At 39.2% G+C, this 18,427-nt stretch overlaps 1 protein-coding gene across 4 annotated transcripts in view; it reads right to left on the bottom strand.

The window, feature by feature from the left end:
• The window catches only part of Dnaaf9 (dynein axonemal assembly factor 9), a 143,900-nt gene that overhangs the window by 59,860 nt on the left and 65,613 nt on the right, over positions 1 to 18,427 (bottom strand). For 3 of the 4 annotated variants that reach the window (XM_005320523.5, XM_078051495.1, XM_040276267.2), the window contains exons 13-20: positions 17,054 to 17,141; positions 15,790 to 15,866; positions 13,542 to 13,586; positions 13,117 to 13,162; positions 8,489 to 8,600; positions 7,698 to 7,768; positions 6,662 to 6,712; positions 5,818 to 5,905 (exon numbers count right to left, since the gene is read on the bottom strand). In XM_005320523.5, the coding sequence (XP_005320580.1) occupies positions 5,818 to 5,905; positions 6,662 to 6,712; positions 7,698 to 7,768; positions 8,489 to 8,600; positions 13,117 to 13,162; positions 13,542 to 13,586; positions 15,790 to 15,866; positions 17,054 to 17,141 (578 nt within the window). The remainder of the gene's footprint in view (positions 1 to 5,817; positions 5,906 to 6,661; positions 6,713 to 7,697; positions 7,769 to 8,488; positions 8,601 to 13,116; positions 13,163 to 13,541; positions 13,587 to 15,789; positions 15,867 to 17,053; positions 17,142 to 18,427) is intronic. The other variant, XM_021723196.3, reaches the window with a different exon arrangement.

The raw sequence follows: 18,427 nt of genomic DNA, 5'->3' as shown, positions 1-18,427 counted from the left end.
ATGAAGTAAGGAATACAAAGTCAATATACAAATATTGAATGTAGTTGCTCTTATGACCAACAATTCCACTACAATTTATTATAATCCTAGATATGTTAGCAATAAAAACATAATAGTAAAACATATAATATATAATAGCAAGAATGATACAAAATAATGAGAGAATTACAATATTGTATTAAAAGATATTTAAAATTACATGGATTGGAAAAGCCAGGCTTACTTAATTGATAGGGTGAAAAATATCAATTCTCTCCAAAGTAATCTTTAAATTCCACACAATTTCAGATAAGAAAAAAAAATTAAACCCATAAGGTTCCCCCTTATGAGATCAAATCCAGAGTCTCTAGCATGCTAGGCAAGTACTCTACAACTGAGCAACTCCAGCCATTTTCATTTTTTATTTTAAGACAGGGTCTCTCTAAGTTGCCGGGGCTGGCCTCAAACTTGCAATTCTCTTGTCTCAGTTTCCTCAAAAGCTGATATGATAACAGGTATGTGCCATTGCACCTGTCTTCCAGTAGGTTTTTTGATCATTTTGAAAAGTCAGTTTGAAAGCATCAACAGATTTGAGCAAACTGCCAAGAATGGCTGAAGTACTCCTAAAGAAGAAAAACAAAATAGAGGAACTTACAACTATGTTATAGCCTGAATGTCTGTGTCCCCTCTAAAGTCCATGTTGAAGCCTTAACTCCCAAATTGATAATATCTGGAGATGGGACTTTTGGAAGGATATTAGGGTTGGATAAGGTCATGAGAATAGGGGATGGTCTGATGGAATTTAAGTGCCCTTATAAAGAAGGAACACTAGAAAGCATGCCCTCCTTTTCAAACTTTGGATATAAAGGAGAAGTCATGTTTGTACACAGTGAGCTGTAGTCACTTACAAGCTAAGACAAGAGTCCTCAGAATAAAACTTACATTGCTATACCTTGATCTTGGACTACCCATCTTCCAGAATTGTGAGAAATAAATTTGTTATTTAAGCTTCTCAGTCTATAATATTTTGTTATGGCAGTCTCAGCACACTTAGACACCATATATAAATATATTATAAATCTAAATCTAGACAGAATAGTATTTTCTCAGGGACAAGTTGAATAATGGAACAGAACAGAAATCCTATTAATAGGAGCACACATAAAGTGATCTGATTTATAACAGTTGCTGGCACTGCAGATCAGTGGTAAAAGAATGACTTTTCAACAACTGTTGCTTAAACAAGTGCTTTTCTACATTTACAAAAGAATAAATTCCTATGTCATATCACTTTCAAAGATCAATCTAAGTGGATTCTGAAAAAATTATCACAGGAGATGAAATACTTCTTAAACAGATCCAAAATATACAAATCACATAGGAAAAGATGAATAATTTTGACTACATTAAAATTAATAACCCAGCCCTTCGAGACAGGATCTTGCTAAGCTTTCCAGGCTCGTCTCAAACTTGTGATGCTCCTGCTTCAGCCTCCCAAGTAGCAAAAATTACAAGACTGTGTCACCAGGTCAGGCTATACAGAACTTTGTTGTTGTTATTGTGGTACTGGGAACTGAACCCAGGGTCTTTTTTTTTTTTTTTTTTTTTTTTTAGTTGTAGTTGGACACAATACCTTTATTTTATTTACTTCTATGTGGTGCTGAGGATGGAACTCAGGGCCTTGCATGTGCTTGGTGAGCACTCTACTGCTGAGCCACAACCCCAGCCCTGAGAACTTTGATTCTTAAAAAATAACAATGACAAACAACAACAAAAACACCACAAATGAATGAGCAAAAGACAAAAACAAACATGTTACAAAAGGGAAGTATAATAGGCCAATAAATAAAATATGATCAGCTTTCACTAATAATCAGAGAAATAAAAATTAAAGTCCTAATGATATAGCATTATACACTCACTGCAATGGCAAACACCAGCAAAACAAGTATGCCAAAATGTTGAAAAACAGAAACAATTATATGCTGCTGGTAGAAGTATAACTTGGTACAATCATTCTGACTTCACTGATAAAAGCTGTGCATGAGGTCATCCTAAAATCCCAATCTACTCCTCTCCATTCCAATTCTGAAGAAAACTTTACCCAAGTGAACCAAGAAATATGTATAAGAATGTTCAATAACAATACTGTCTGCAACAGCAAAAAACTAAAAATAATCCAAATGTTACATCAAGAGTAAAAATGGTAAGTAGCTAATCTTCATACCAAGGAATACTACAGAGCCATGTTGAATGAGTTATATGGCTACATACAACTCTGAAAGAGACGTGAAAGTTGTCAGAAATCAAAATGGAGTCACTTATATCAACACAACCAAAAAAAAAAAAAAAAGTAAATGAAGCTGAGAAGTTATGGAAGGAAGAGTTCTTGTGCATGATTGCCTGATAGTAACTACCACAAAAGACTGCTAGAACCACAAACTTCCACAGAGGCCACCACAGCCATACACAAAACACACTTCTCCAAGACTATCTGCTCAGCAACCATCTGTTCAACCTTAGACTGATGCCACTTGTTATTAATCAATGTGGCCAAAGACTGTTTCAAAATATCTGATGTAATCCTACCTATTTTTTTTCTTTAAAAACTTCTTCTTGCCACAGCCCCTCTGAATACACCCGTAGTTTACTATGGCATGTGAATTCCCATCGCAATGCTGTACTATTCCCAAATAAATATCACAAAAATCTGTATGAATCTTAGGAACATAAAATTGAGCAAAAAAAAAAAAAAAAAAGCAAGCCCCAGAAGAACAAGAACACACACAGTATGATTCTATCTAGTTCAAGTTCAAAAACAGGACTTTGTTTAGGGATATAGGCATATGTGGTAAAACTCTAAAGCAAGTTTTTAAGGACTAGGTACTGAGCAGCCTGCCTGGCCACAGTCAGCAGGGTGGGAAGAGAAGGGCACATGAAGGACATGAATGAATGGGAAGCTGAATAACAAGAAGTCTCATGACAGCAGAAGCCACTAGCTGGGGAAAGGAAAAGGTTCCAGAGCTGGAAGCATTTCAATGCAAAAGAAGCACTATTTTCACCACCAAGTAGTCCAGTGGACAAAAGTCAGAAAGCCTGAACTACCCTTGAGACATGGACAATCCTATAGAAGCTGCCATTAACTTGCACTACAAACTTAGTAAAGTTTTCCCCTTCTATGAGGCTCAGGATTTGAATGTTCAAAACAAATATTTTCAAGGGTTGAAAAAGACAGAAATTTCAAACTCATCCAGTTTCAACTAGAGGCAGATTTATCAAGACACTTAATGATACTTGAGCTTCAGGATCATTTACCTGACTAAGCTCCATTCCAAGACCTGAGAAAAGTCCTACCCATTTTACAATGTTTTCTTGTAAGAGATCCCCGGAATGTTTACTTCAAGCCCCACAAACCCAGTTAATCTCTGTCCTAAACCCTGAAGTGGTAAAATGCTTAACATATAGCCTCCTGTTTAAATTTTTTACTTCTATTGAATTTTCCTGTCTCAGAAAACTAGATTTCCCTCAGGAACTAAAAAAGTTTAAAATCTAAGCTCTTGAAAGAATGTGACTGACAAGGACCCAGAAATCACTGGCTGTGTCTTTTATCCTCTAACAGAGACCTAGGATATACTGAACCTTGCTGGATATCAATAAAATGTAGGATTTGTTTTCTAATAAGGTCCTTTGCTAAGAAGCCGCAATCTAATTTGGGCAAGTGTCTTTGTTAAATACTATAACTGGCTCAAGGATGACAGTGTACAACCAACTCTGTATTGTGCCTACAACCTGCTTTCAAACACTATGTGATCTTGCTCCACAGCTGGTAGTACTGACACACACTGAGTGACTTCCACAAATCTTTCTAAATCCCACGTCTTCTGCACTAGGACCTGGAAATGCAGAAATGAAAGGCCCATCATGACACAGGCATGTAACAGATGCTACAACCACCTCAGCACTTTGTGGTCTGAAAACCAGAACTCCTTGCGCTTTGTCTTCTACATGAATGGAGGAGCCAAACCAGTGATCTGAGAACAGGGAGAGGAATTTGCCACCAGATAGAATATTTTCAACAAGAAGAACAAATCATCCAGAAAGGGGATTTGCTCAGTAGAGGTTGAGGAATTTGTGAAATCAGAACTCTTCTTTAACAAAAAGACTATATTCAACAAGGAAATAATAGGACTTGCAATAAAATGTTACTTGGTGCCTGGGGATGTAGCTCGCTTGCCTATAAGCATGAAGTCCAGGGTTCCATCCCAAGGACCACATACACACATGGAAGTATTTTGAAGAAGCCAAAAAGGAATCTGGAGTAAATCTCCATGAAATCCATGTAAGACCAAAAAATGTTCTTGAGAAATTTACTATCAGTAAAAATATTACCAGCTTGGACTGAAAGAGACAGAAAAGAGAAAAATGAAAAGAAGCTGCTGAACTCTGAGAAATCTACTTCAAGAAGCAGGCTGACAGAACTATTTACCCACAAACAGAAGTGCTACCTTTCACAGAGATATGAAAATTTGAGTTCACAGCCATAAGTCACAAACCATGAACCAGAGGGAAACCAAGAGCTCAGAGGGTAGAACCAAGAACCAAAGGAGAAGAGCTGAAGCCATTGAGAATTATTCCCAGGCCTTCAGTTCTAATTAAGGAACTACTCTTTTTCATGGAAAAGGAAGAGGGCTGAACCAAGAACCCAGAAGGCAAAACCATGTGCTCAGAGAATAGAACAAAGAGCCCAAAGGGTAAAGTTGAGAGCTGCAGGAGATAATTCCCAGACCTCAACTTTAACCAAGAAAATGGAGTTGTTACCAGGATTTTAGGGTTGCCTTTTCACCTTCTATGTTCTCCCTTTCTGGAATCTGAACACTTACCAGTTGCACTTCTATGTTGGGAGAGCTGGGGGCAAATAACCTGTCTCTTTAGTTTCACAGATCCATAGACAGGGAGATGATCTGAATTTAGAAGCTATACTTGATACACTACACTCCTGAGCCTTGTCTATAAGGGGTTCAGATGATCTCAATGATGAGATTTGGGATATCTGAGTCCATGAGATTTAGGACTTTGAACTATTGCTATATTAGGATAAGATCCTTAAAAGGAGGTAACTATATTTTACATGAGGGAGGGATATGAATCTTGAGGGCCAGAGGGTAGAATGATATGAGAGTTTCAAGGTTGGTTCTGGTTGCTGAGATAGAAATGGTCCCAGGGCAAAGACCTCTGAGAAGAGGTGCTGAAAACAGTCCCTGGATGGCAACCAGCAACAAAATGGAGACCTTAGTCCTACAGTAGAGGGAACTGTGGACCAAACATTTTGATGAGTTTGGGAGTCGACTCTTCCCTAGAGTCTCTAGACTAGAGAACCTAGCCTGGCAGATCTTTGACTTCAGCCTAATTAGACCTGGATCCAGCTAAACTTGCCTCAACTTCTAATCTACAGAACTGTTAGATAATAAGTAGGTGTTGTTTTAAGCTACTAAATTAGTGGTAATTTTGTTATAAAGCTGTAGAAAACTAATCCAGATTTTGTTTAGGTCTACAAATTCTATTTCTGAAATGCTGCTGCTCTAACCCATTCTGAGAGAAACGTCAGATGGCAACAAGAGAACCAGGTACAGTCCTGGAACAAGCCCTTGTACTTGTGAAACCAGCACAGGTTTCCTCATCTATAAGTGGGTGGATCAAAGGAGAAAAGCTGTAAGAAGACACTGCAACTCCAACAAGCCTTTTCAAACAGCAGATGTATTATTAATCATAACAGCCATGCTAATATCCGCAAACTAGGGATCCAGACAAGCCAAGAACAGAAAAGCCATAGCTGCTTACCTTCTTCAGGCCAGGACTGTAAATTGCTGGAATAAAGATATGCTCCTTCTCCTCCTGTTAGAAAAGTGCCCAGGAAACACTCATCTCCCTTTAAAGAACAACAAAGCAAAAACATAGATGATTTGTAGTACATACAGAATAAAAAATCCTGCCAAATATTGTCTGTGTAAAAAAACAGAGTCAAACTCAGACATACCCAATTTCTTCCATTATCTTTGGCATTTGCTCTTTTTGGCATATTACTGGCATCTATTTTTTTGGCATATTACTGGGGCACTCTACAACCTAGCTACATCCCCATCCCTTTTTATTTTCTATTTTGAGATAGAATCCCACTGAGTTGCTGAGGCTTGCCTCAAATCTGTAATCCTTTTGTCATTGGAATTATAAGTGTAAACCAGTGTGCCTGGCTACCATACTTGACTGGTGCTGAGAAAAGAAATGTAAAGGTCCTCTCTGAGTCCAGGCACCAAAGCCTGCAATTCCTGCTCATCTCCCAGTGGATTTACTTCTGTGAAAATGGAGTTCAGGTTCTCAGTGGCCTAAAGCTTTGGCATCTCAGCTTTCCATGTCTAAGTCAATCTAGGATCTGCTATGATTAATACTGGGAGACTTTTTAAAAACCCAAATTGTCTAAATGGCAGAAAGAATCCTTCTAATTTCATCCCCTATTAGTGGTTATTTCCAGATGTCTGCTGGGAAGGGGAAGAATACAAATAGGAATTGAAGACAAAGAACTACAGATCCCTTAGATTAGTGGTAAAATAAAATTTTTAAAGTTATCTTCAGGAATTGTTTACATTCGATGTTTGCAGGATGCTAATGCTAGAAAAAGGCTGCTTACCCTCACTGCTTGCTGGGTTTTCTCAGACAATTTTACTTCATCATCTTCTACCTGTGTCCAATAGAAATGCAGATTTTCAATTTACTACTTCAAGAGAAAATCCTGCTGAGTACCCCCTCTGTGTTCAAAAATCTATAGGAGACTATCTAGGCAGTCCCTCTAGCACGTCCGGTGCTCTCAGGCCCTGATATGCTGGCAGAAATGGCTGCTATTCATCAGGGCTCAGAGCACAAGGCCACAGTAGGCTCTCTCACTGAGATTCTCTGATCCAGCGAATGAGCCTAAGATCTGTGGGTAGGATGTGTTAATCTCCAGTTACATGTCACTTCAAAAGAAAAATAATTATTATTAGGGATGAAGAAATGATAATATATTAAAATATTTTCAGAGTGTGTTCTCATTTAAACATGTTCATGTTAGAAGATGACTCTTAGTTCTTCCCTGTCCATATCAGAACTGTAGAAATAGAACACAAATAGATTCTAAGTTTAGACCCTTAGACTATCAAATATCAGACTCTCTGCTATCATGCTTTCTATGACCCAAGGCAGTAGAGTTTTGGACCGAGTCCTACTGAGGAAGATGGAAATTTTCTACATGTGGAGAGATGTTGTGAAAAATCAGTAGCAATCATTCTGGCCAGAGCAAGGAGCTACAGGTCCATTTCTCACAATCTGTGTAACTGTGGACAGGCAGATCCCCATGGGGGTCGTGAAATGTATCCTCTCGATATTATCAACTTCTAATCCTCAGTTTCCTCATCCATAACATGAGGGGATTAATTTCTTCCTTGCACAATTTAATAATTCGTATAACATAGCTCTTTTCTTTTTAAATGTTCTAAGAATATGAGAGAGCTAAAGAAATGAGATTTGTTCATATAACAAGAAAGGGCTGAGATAAAACTACTACTCCTGAATAATGGTTAGCTTAGGATCTGACATCCCACAAGGGACCCAACAAAAAGGCTCCTCCTCAAATGTCTTCCCCATATTTTTCATGTTTGGGTCCAATTTCATCTATGAATGATACTGACCAGCCAGGAGCAGAATCTGGGTATGGCAGCTGTCAGGACTATGCAGCTGGTCTCTGTGATAACAGTGCCATCTGTAGGAAGACCACGGACATTCCAGTTACTTCCAACCACCTCAGCCCACCTTGCAGGCCCTTCCCCTTGGGAGAAAAGGTTCCTCTTATTGGTATAAAGAGTCCGATGCCCTCAGAAAAGGAGAACTTCTCATCTGGGGACAGAGAGACTAATAAGTGTATAGAGACAGGTTTTCCCATGTTATTAACTTGAGTATTTTTTAGAACAAATAGAAACACATTTAAGTGAAGAATCCTTCATTAGCCCTTTTTATCTTTATTTTTAATTTTTATCAAGGTAGTACAGGTACTATAGATATACATATTTAAACCAAACAGAACACTATCAGGATTGTCCTATCAGCATTGGATATTACCATTCTTTAATTAATATTTTTTGCCAACATAATAGGTAAAAAAAACAGTGCCTAATAACTGTTTCAAATTGCTTCCACTTGATTATTACTGAGGCTGTATATTTTCATTCCTATAAATCCCCCCACTTTATTTTTGTGTTTCACTTCTGTGAATAGTCTGTTCACACTTTTTGCCCATTTCCCCACTGGGAAGCATATCTTTTTCTTATTAGTTTACAAGAGCTCTTCATAAATTTGAATATACACCATTGGCTTATTTTAAAATTTTCATCAATTTATATTGGTCTTATGCCTTAGTTTTATGGCTTACTTTGTCAAAAAAATTTTTTCCAATGTTTACTTTATAAAGACCACATATACTTACCCTTTTCTTTAACTAAGATCTGAGATGTCAAAAATGATTCTGAGAAGACCACAGATCCTAAGCACCCTCTTCCTCCCAGCAAATCAGGAATATCATAGACAGTCATACAAGCCTGTATCAAATGAGAAATCAGAGTTGTAGCAGTCTCCAGCCCAACACCTTCAAGGAGAGTTCCCTAAGATACAGGCCACAAAACACTGCTTTAAAACACATGGCAAAAATAAACTGGAAAGTTTCTTAGGAAAACAAACTATCCTGAAATATACCTTGAACTTCTGGAACACTCAGGCTTCTTTCCAGAGACATACTTGGACTAGAAGGAGAGCATCTTTATGCTTCTATAAATGCCCTCTCAAGGTGTTATTCTATGAGTATTCTGAGAGGCAACATAGCTGCCTTTTTTTTTAAATGGGGTCTCGTTATTTTACCCAGACTGGTCTCAAACTTGCAATCTTCCTGCCTCAGCCCCCCCCAGGGATCTAGGATTAAAGGTGTCTTCATTCTTAACTATGACTGGCTCCCAGCCTATCAGAGTTTGTGGTGTTTCCTCTAAGTTTCTGTACACATTCATAGCTTCACATCCCCACATTGTCACACTCTGTCTAGCGGTTTAGGCTTGAGTTTTGAACAAGCCCAGAAAGACTGTCATTCATTTGGTATACACGTATCTTCATGGATATTTTTGTGTACATTTCAGTACATATTCTTTCAGTATAGCAGTCCTTCTGTATCTGTGGTTTCACTTTCTTCAACCTCAGTACTCACAGTAAAATGTGGTCTGAAAATATTAAATAGAAAATTCCCCTAATAAACAATTCATGAAGTCTAAATTCTGAGCTCTTCTAAGTAGCATGATGAAATCTTGTACTATCCTCTTCCATCCTGCCCAGAGTGTGAAACATCCCTTTGTCCAGTGTGTCTGTACTTTACACAGTACTGTCTGTTAGTCACTTAATAGTCACCTCGGCTATTAGATTATCATGGTTTTCAAAGGGGTTACATTCAAGTAACCATATTTTACTTAATGATGACCCCAAAGCATAAGAGTAGTAATGCTGGAAATTTTATTACAGTATATTATTGTAATTATTCTACTATTATCATCATAATATTGTGCCTGATTTTATAAATTAGACTTCACTATAGGTATGCACCAATACGAAAAAATACAGTATATATACAGTACTACCCATTGTTTCAGGTACCCACTGAGAGTCTTGGAATATATTCTTTGTGGGTAAGCATGAAACAACTGTACCAAATAAAAGTATCGATTTCAGTAGCCCAGAAATAAAATTAGAGCAACTCTAATTAGAGTGTGCTCCTAAAAGCTGGTAAGAAAGCCCCTCAGCACAAAAGGAGAGAAAACAGAACAAATCTGTGGAGAAAGGTATAAAAGAAACACAGGGCGGGGGGTGGGGGGCCTGGGTTGTGGCTCAGCGGTAGACTGCTCACCTAGCTCGTATAAGGCACTGGGTTCAGTCCTCAGCACCAGATAAAAATAAATAAATAAAATAAAGGTATTGTGTCCAACTATAACTAAAAAAATCTTTAAAAAAAAAAAAAGAAACACAGAGTGATTTGGTTATAGATCAGTGGTACAGCTCTTGCCTAGCATGTATGAGGCACTGGGTTCGATTTGCAGCACCACATGTAAGTAAGTAAGTAAATAAATAAATAAAATAAAGAGCCATCATCAACTGATAAAAAAATATTAGATAACGAGAAAGAAACACAGAAACCAGGTATGGTGGTTGTGTGCTTCTACTTCCAGTTACTCAAGTGCTAGAATCCTCTGAGCCTAGATGTTCCAGACCAGCTTGGTAACACGGCAATACCTTATCTCTAAACAAACAAACAAACAAAAAACAGGAAGGAAGGAAGGAAGGAAGGAAGGAAGGAAGGAAGGAAGGAAGGAAGGAAGGAAGGAAGAAAAATAAAAGAAACACCACAGAAAGTAGGTAGAAGTATATAAGCCAGAGCTAGGGTCTGGGTATGGGATGACCATGAAGATCTGGTGAGGGACATGGGATAAGCAGTACAACAAGCCTATCAGGTTAGGTCCTCTCCCTCTTAACCTGAGCATAGGATCTTTCCCTCTTAACCTGAGCATTGTTGATTAGTGGGGTGCAGAGTTTCTGAAGCTAAGTCCATTACTGCACATTACTATCCTTGCTTGAGGCCCCTGATCTACCCCTAGGACAGAGACAAAAAAAAAAAAAATGGGGCACTTGAAGAAAATGCTGGATTCTTTTGTTTTGTTCTGATACTAGGGACTAATGTCACATATCATCACTGATCTACATTGCTATATGCCAAGTTTCTTTAATTTTGAGGAATATTTATTTTATTCATCAATTTGTTAAGCGTCTTGCTATGTTGCTGAGATTTGTCTTGAAATTGTGATCCTCCTGCCTCAGCCTCCCAAGTTGCTGGGATTACAGGTGTAAACCACAGTAACCAGCTAGGAACTGCTGGATTCTTAAGTAAAGAACACAGAGGGTTGAAAAGAAAAAAAACACAATCAAAGCCAAGTCCCTGATTTTCAAAGTTGTCATGATAATAGGTGAACTGACAAGTAGGCTTTTATGTTTGAGTTAATTTTCTGATTAGGCTTAATAATTGGAAGGTTTTTTAAAATTTTTCTCAAGGGATTTTAAAAAAATTGTAGTTGTAGATGGATAGAATGCCTTTAATTTTTTTGTATATGGTGTTAAGGATCAAACCCAGTGCTTCACACATGCTAGGCAAGCACTCTGCCACTGAGCCCCAACCCCAGGCCTCTCAAGGAATTTTGAGCATCTGATAACACAGAGTTTCACTGGTTACATGGTCCTTCATAAGTGACAGTGGGAATCCTACTTCTTTCTTTGGTTTCCAGATCAATCAAGTAAACAGATCCTGTGGCTTTCTGATCCTTTACTTTCATATTTGGTCACTGGTATTAAGGAGGGGGAGAGAGAACATTGGAAAAAAATACATGTAACATTTGTTGGATACTTGCCAGGTATTTGCCACTTTGTGGCATAGGGAGAGGAAAAAATACAACATAGTACCTATCTCTTCAGGAAATCTATAATGTGTAGCTATAGAGATAAGAGCTTACAGAAAAGTGAAATGACATATTAGTTCAGAATTATTTCCTAATTTACATGGTATAAACTACAAATCCTATAAGAACACAGTACTTATAGGGAAGAAATCTATAGAGAAAGCTTCAAGGAAGAGGCAGAACTTCATATCTGCCTGATCCTGGAAAGAAAGCATAAAATTCCTGACTACTCTTTCTTATTTCATTAGCTGCTAATAAATTCATACCTAAAAAAATATGACAGGGTCTCATTATATTGCCCAGGGGGCCTTGAACTCCTGGCTTCAAGTGATCCTCCTGCCTCAGTCTCCCAAGTAGCTGGGACTATGGTAACACTGCATTGTGCTCAGCTTTCAATACATACTTAACATAAGAATATGATTCTATTGGGCTTCTAGTCACATACTATTGTGCAAAGCACCTTCCAAAGCACTGCACAAGAATCCAAGGAGAGAAGCCAGGAATTTAAAATTTAGCAAGGTGATAAAGTATTATCACCCCAGTGTCATAAAGTATTTCCCAATATCTTGATATCACAAAAAAAGTCTAAAATAGTTCTAAAAGAACAATACCACAAAATGCTGACAGACAGGGACCAAATACATTATAAAACATTAATTACTCACAACTTAAAAAATTACCCTAGTCAGGCTTGGTGGCACACACCTGTAATCCTAGCTATTCAGGAGGCTGAGGCAGGAGGATTGCAAGTTCAAAGCCAGTCTCAGCAACTCAGCAAGACCCTTCGCAACTCAGTGAAACCCTGTCTCTAAATAAAACACAAAAAAGGGCTAAGCTTGTGGCTCAGTGGCTTAAGCACCCCTGGGTTAAATCCCCAGTACCCCTCCCCCCAAATTACCCTTGTTGTATTATTCTCTACAGATGAGAAAACACTACTGACAAGCCCTTTGAGCTGCTTTTCCACCAGTGATGGTGATGGGAATGCATCTGTACTAAGTCGTCGACAGTTGCCCACTTACCATGACCAAAGTGTGCTGGAATTAAGGCTCAGGCAGTGGCCACAGAACAAACTTAAGGTATAACTTGTGCACATGCATACTTCAACCAGATTCTTGGCTGGATAGCCACCATCCTCTAATGCACTGTTTGCCAACCCTCTTCACACCAGGATGCAGTGGAATAAATGGAGCACTTGGCTTGTGGCTGAAGCTGGCTTAGAAAATTCTGATTCCCTCAGGCTATGCCATACCATCCCAGGGACCAATAGCTCATTATATCTCTAAACTACTCTGCCCCACTTCACTGGAGACCCAGGCCTTTGTTGATTATTGTTTGTTTAATGGATCTTCCCAGCTCCCTGTTAAGGGCATCAACTCGGGTCTTAGAATGCAAAAGAAGCCACTAAAACCTGTTGGTCCATTGATAAAGGCAGGTTTGTCCTCAACTCAAAATTTCCATGAGATCAGAACAGTCTTAGTTACTTGGACACCCCTACCTATTCCCACCTCACCCCTTTCAGGTGTCCCTCTACAGGCCATTCCTAGCCAGCTGATGTATATATAATAGCTCTGCTTACCGTTTTCACAAAGGATAAATTATCTCCACCCTCCAGAGGCACAATTCTGTAAGAGGAAAGATATGGAAGATGACATTTTTAACTGCAACAAAAACTTACAATGTTCTTTTTTCAACTTGGTAACAACTCACAGACTCAGATTTCTCTCAAGGATTTTTAAAACACTATGAAATTCTGTTTTGAATTCCAGTATGCAGAATTAGCATGTGGGTAACTGGAGTGAACTCATTTACTCCAGTGGGAAGCACTCAAGAGTGCAGAGGCTCACATGAATACAGCCAGTCTGAACCCAAGACTGGAGTGGTACCTTGGCCAAGAATGAAACTGTGAGAAGATCAATGAAGGTTGCAGCTACAAGGCAGCCTCTCCTCTCTTTATGTTCTTCAACTTAATCATGGAAGAAGATACCAAAATCATACACTCACCTTCCTTGATTATTCACAGCATGTATATGAAAAGCCATCTTGGAGCTGCAGACCAAAACCAAAACACAATAGAAGTCAGTCTGTTCTTGCTGACTACTGTGTTATCCTAGCTTTACACAGATTTACCTCAGTTATTTTAGATACCTCTCCCTGGGTCCCATGCCATCAGAAAGTGTGGCGCCAATATCTGACCCCAGGCCCTGCCTGCTAGTTCTCAAAGGCTATCTTGACTCTTGCAGACTGCCTGTGGCCCTCGACTGGCATGATAACACCTCTGCTCCTCAGCCTCTATATACTGTCCTGAAACTCCTGCTCTTCATCAACCTTGAGTCAAACTGCCAGTTTCGCTCTACACTCCAGCAAAGGCCACATCTCTGCTACTCACAGTTAGTTGCTAAGGAGCCAAAGGCAGTGCCAGGTCTTCAGAGCTGAGGAATAACCAGAAAACCCTTCTGGTTTACTCTTTGTAAAATAAAGTTTCTAAATAATATAAGCCGAATTTCATGCCTTAAGAAGTACTAGTTAGTAACACACTAACTTCAGTGTACATTCATGGCTCCCTCCACCTTCCTCTCTAGGCAGGTGATCGGCTAATGTGATGCAGTGTGAGTCCTCAGTAAAGTAACTCTTGTGGACAGAAATGAGCGGGGCTCTAGGTGAAGGACTGACTCAGGGACTCTCCTCCCATTACTCAGTGTTTTCTCCATATGCCTTCTTCCAGTTAGGGTGATACACTCAGGCCTAGGAAGCTTTGGGTTTGAGAAGTGGCCTGGACAAAATTCCAAGGCAAAGGATAAATAGAATGACTATTTCAGCCAAGTTCACTATAATAGCAAATAAAATCTACATACCTAAACACTCTATTAGATAGACAGTTTCAGGAAATAGATATAGAGGCTACCTATCCTGCCTAATAAGTTATAGCCAGAAAGTGAAGGAACTTTCATAAACTTAGACCTGCCAGTAACAGACAATGCAGAGCAGCACAAGGACTAATGGAACAGGTTTCTCCTATCTGTCCTCTTCCACGACCAAAACAAAAAGACCCAGAAGACCCAGGGGAAAGGAGACCTGAAGCAAAAGGAAGCCTTGCACCACTGAGTTCTGCATCTTCTGGAGCTACAGCAATAGAATAGAATTCTTTTTGTTTGATCAACTGACTGATATAACTATCAAACGCTCCTTCTCATTATCCAGGGTTGTAGGTATTAGAAAACATGGGTCATGGGAGTAGAGGCATGATAGCACACCCCAGAAAAGTGAATTCATTCTTCCTTCCTTCCTATCTATTTTGCAGTGCTAGGGACTGAAAACTATGTATTTATTTATTTTGAAGTGCAGGGAACTGAATTCATGTTAGGAAAGCACCATATCCTTAAGCTCTAGGAGTCTTTTTGTGGGTTTTTTTTTTGGGGGGGAGGGCAGGACTAGGGAAACCCAGGAATGCTCTACCACTGAGCTACACTCCTAAGCCCTTTCATTTTATTTTTAAAATTTTGAGATATGGTCTCATTAAGTTGCTGAGCTGGCCTTGAACTTATGATCTTCCTGCCCCAGCCTCCTGAGTTGCTGAGATTACAGGAAGGTACCAATATGCTTGGCCCCAGAAGTATTCTTAAACTCTCCAATATTGATGTTTTTTGTACCCTTCGCACAAAAGTACACAAAGTGATCCTCCTGTGAGATGGGGATTAAGTAGACTGAGTTCATGAAGATTTAGCTCTGTACAGAGTCCTATAAGAGATGCAGAGGGACATGCAGGGAGATGTGATGGAAGGCTGCAAGAAGTCATATTTCCAGAGCATCTAGTCCCAAGACTCAGGGTTTCTATCATCTAAGAGGCAGATCAGAACTATGGTAAGTCTCTTCTAAGCAGTGACTATCTTCATGTGCCAGCTTCCTTCCCCCAACAAATCTATCTCTAAGGTCCCTGACTTAACCCTTCTAACTTTATTTTGGAATCAGACCTATGAAATCTCCTAAGGTTCTGGTATGAATCTGTCTCACATTCTAGCCTCAAAAGATGTACAAGTGTTCCTCATATGGTTCCTCTGGTTTTGGCTCTTAGCTTGTCAAATAAAGGCCTGATCACGAGTGATTCTCCTTCATATATATCATTATTTTTACTGAATGTTTTTACTGAAACATTTCTCAAAGGGAAGATGAAATATAAATTATAAGGGACAAGAGTATTTTAGAAAACAAATCAAAAAAATTCCTTGTAAAAAGAACATCAATCATTGCTTACCATAGGGCTGTCTTAAACTGAACCAGCTCAAAGGAATCTAACTCAGATACCAGAGTCTGCTCTGCTACCTCTTTGGCCTGTTGAGAGAGAGTAAGAGAATGAATTAGCTTTCAAGCAGTAAAAAATACACATATCACTTACAGGAAGGGATCTTCTAACAGTTGGCTGGTGCCTTCTATGTAACTACTCTGTATACGTCAAGAGACTAAAGTGTAAATAAACATCATGTTAAGGGAAACAGGGCTCTTACTTTCTTCAGGCCTGTCTCATAGGAAAAAAACTGCTTTCAGGCAGATGGGCACTGGCACCTGATCTGCCAGAGAGATATGAGCAGCTGGGGTGATGCTGATAGTATGTGAAGTCTAGAAAAGGGCTCCCCGCTCCCCTAACTCTAGTAGAGGGACCATTGCTCTTAGTCCCTGCCAGAAACTAAGAATATTTAAATAGCTAGAGTTACAAAAGATCAGTTAGAAAACAAAGGTGTAGGAACAGAAGGGTATCCCATGGCTTTGCATAGGCCCTATGGTAGGTAGAAGTTAAAGGGCTGAATAATCTTGCATCAGTACAGAGATTCCAGGATTCAAGTTCAGTGAGGAGGGGAGATGGTAAGGGGCTGGTGACTATGTCTAAGGTCTTTCTCACATCTACATCATACACAACCTTTCCAATATCAACTGGTTTCCTTCAGAAAAGGTCCTATTGGCATTGGGAGGCATCAAGCTGACTCTTCTCATCTCCTTACTATGTCAGATTTAGGAATCCAACTCAGCAGGCCAGGTTAATCATGAAACATCAAGGAAGAAAATGGTCAGAGACCGAGAACATGCATGCTTGTCTAGGAAAGGCAAGTCAGATTTTCTAGTCTATAGTTGATTTTTTAAACACTGGATTATAGGAAACCAAACTAAGTAGCTCAAAAAAAAAAAAAAAAAACTTACCTAACTATTAAAACTCACAGCAGAATAATCTATAGTTAACTTCTAAAAACATTCTGTTTAAACTGAACATAACAATGTACTACAGAATGACTATAACACAATCAGATGTCTACAAAGAAGTGCTGATGAGTTGTCACTGATAAAACAACAGCAGCATGGCCATAGGCAGCAGAAGCTCAGCACTCCACAGGCATCTCTGCCTGGTGCCATGGAGGCCCGAGTTCACACAAAAGTGAGAACTCCAAGATGTCCAAAGATAAACAAATGGTTAGGATGCTTTACATTAAATAATGACCACGGAAAGAGAAACATGGTATTTAAATTACCTTTGTTAGACTGGAAGCTTTAGCATAACATGCAATGCCAGCCAAAACAGCCTCAATAACAGCAGCATATATCTGGGACAAGAGCCTACTTTAAAAACAAAAAATAATTGTTAACTATAGTAACATGAGATTTCATCATAAATTGTATGCACATAAACAACAGACCCCAAGGAACTGATTTATAAATAGAATGACAAAAGTGCAAAAAATGATACTCATTGAAAAAAGAAACTCACTGAAAAATGAACTCTTAAGTCACATGCCTATTTGATTTATACTTTACTCTTGTTAAACCATCTTAAAGTCAGCTCCTCTGAACTCTGCTCGAAAGTCCAACTCTCCCTGTTTGGGATCAAAGAGAATAAAACTAGTAGGCTCCCTGAGCACCATATGTGCAGGGGCAGCTACCCACAGATCAAAAATCCTTCAGGGATGGGATTGTGGCTCAGTGGCAGAGTGCTTGCATCGCAGGTATGAGGCACTGGATTCAATCCTCAGCACCACAAAAATAAATAAATAAAATAAAGTTATTAAAAAAAAAAAAGAATCCCTTCAGTGCAAAGATACACACTTGAAGCTTTTCCAGGGACTAGTCACACCACATCTAAACACTGGTTGCTATAGAACCCCAGGGCAGGAACTCTTAGAGAGCAAGAGAGATTTTTTGGCTGAAGGGAATTCATTTAAATTCAGATTAAACTGCTGCAGGCCACTTTCTAAGCAGCCTGCCTGATCAAAAATGTCAAGAAAAGGGTCTGGGGATGTGGCTCAAGCAGTAACCTGCTTGCCTGGCATGCACGGGGTGCTGGGTTCGATCCTCAGCACCACATAAAATAAAATAAAGATGAAAAAAAAAAGTCAAGAATGCTTCTGAGAGGATCTCTCATCTTCCCCTCAATCCAAAGCCATTATAAAAAGGTTTTCTTCTTTGCTAGACAGAGACTTCCACAAAGGTATTCAGAAAATCCAAGTCTGATCCCCTTTATGGAAAGGTTTCTGGAAATTGCTATTTTGGGCTAGATAATTCTTTGTTGTAGGGTCTGTGTCTGTTCTGCATTGTACGAGGTTTATTTAGCAACATCCCTCACTTCTACTCACTAGATACCAATAGAACCCTCTAGTTGTGACAATCAAGTGTCTTCACACCTTGTCAAATGTGCCCAGGGTTGGGAATATAGGGGTATGAGGCATAATTGCCCTTGGTAGAGAACCACCTGCTTTACAGAAAGGAGACCCAGGCTCTTCTCAATTAACACATTATAGAGAGAAGGTGCTCATCCACAGGGCAAAGGCTCATCTGAAAGGCAAGGGGAGGTGCCCAGCAAGGTACAAACATGGCCTCACAAAGAATATGTCTATTTTTAAGCCTGTAAC

Source organism: Ictidomys tridecemlineatus, chromosome 5, assembly GCF_052094955.1.
Source record: "Ictidomys tridecemlineatus isolate mIctTri1 chromosome 5, mIctTri1.hap1, whole genome shotgun sequence".
Taxonomy (NCBI): domain Eukaryota; kingdom Metazoa; phylum Chordata; class Mammalia; order Rodentia; family Sciuridae; genus Ictidomys; species Ictidomys tridecemlineatus.
Note: the sequence above shows the minus strand (reverse complement) of the source record. Positions and strands in the feature narration are given on the sequence as shown.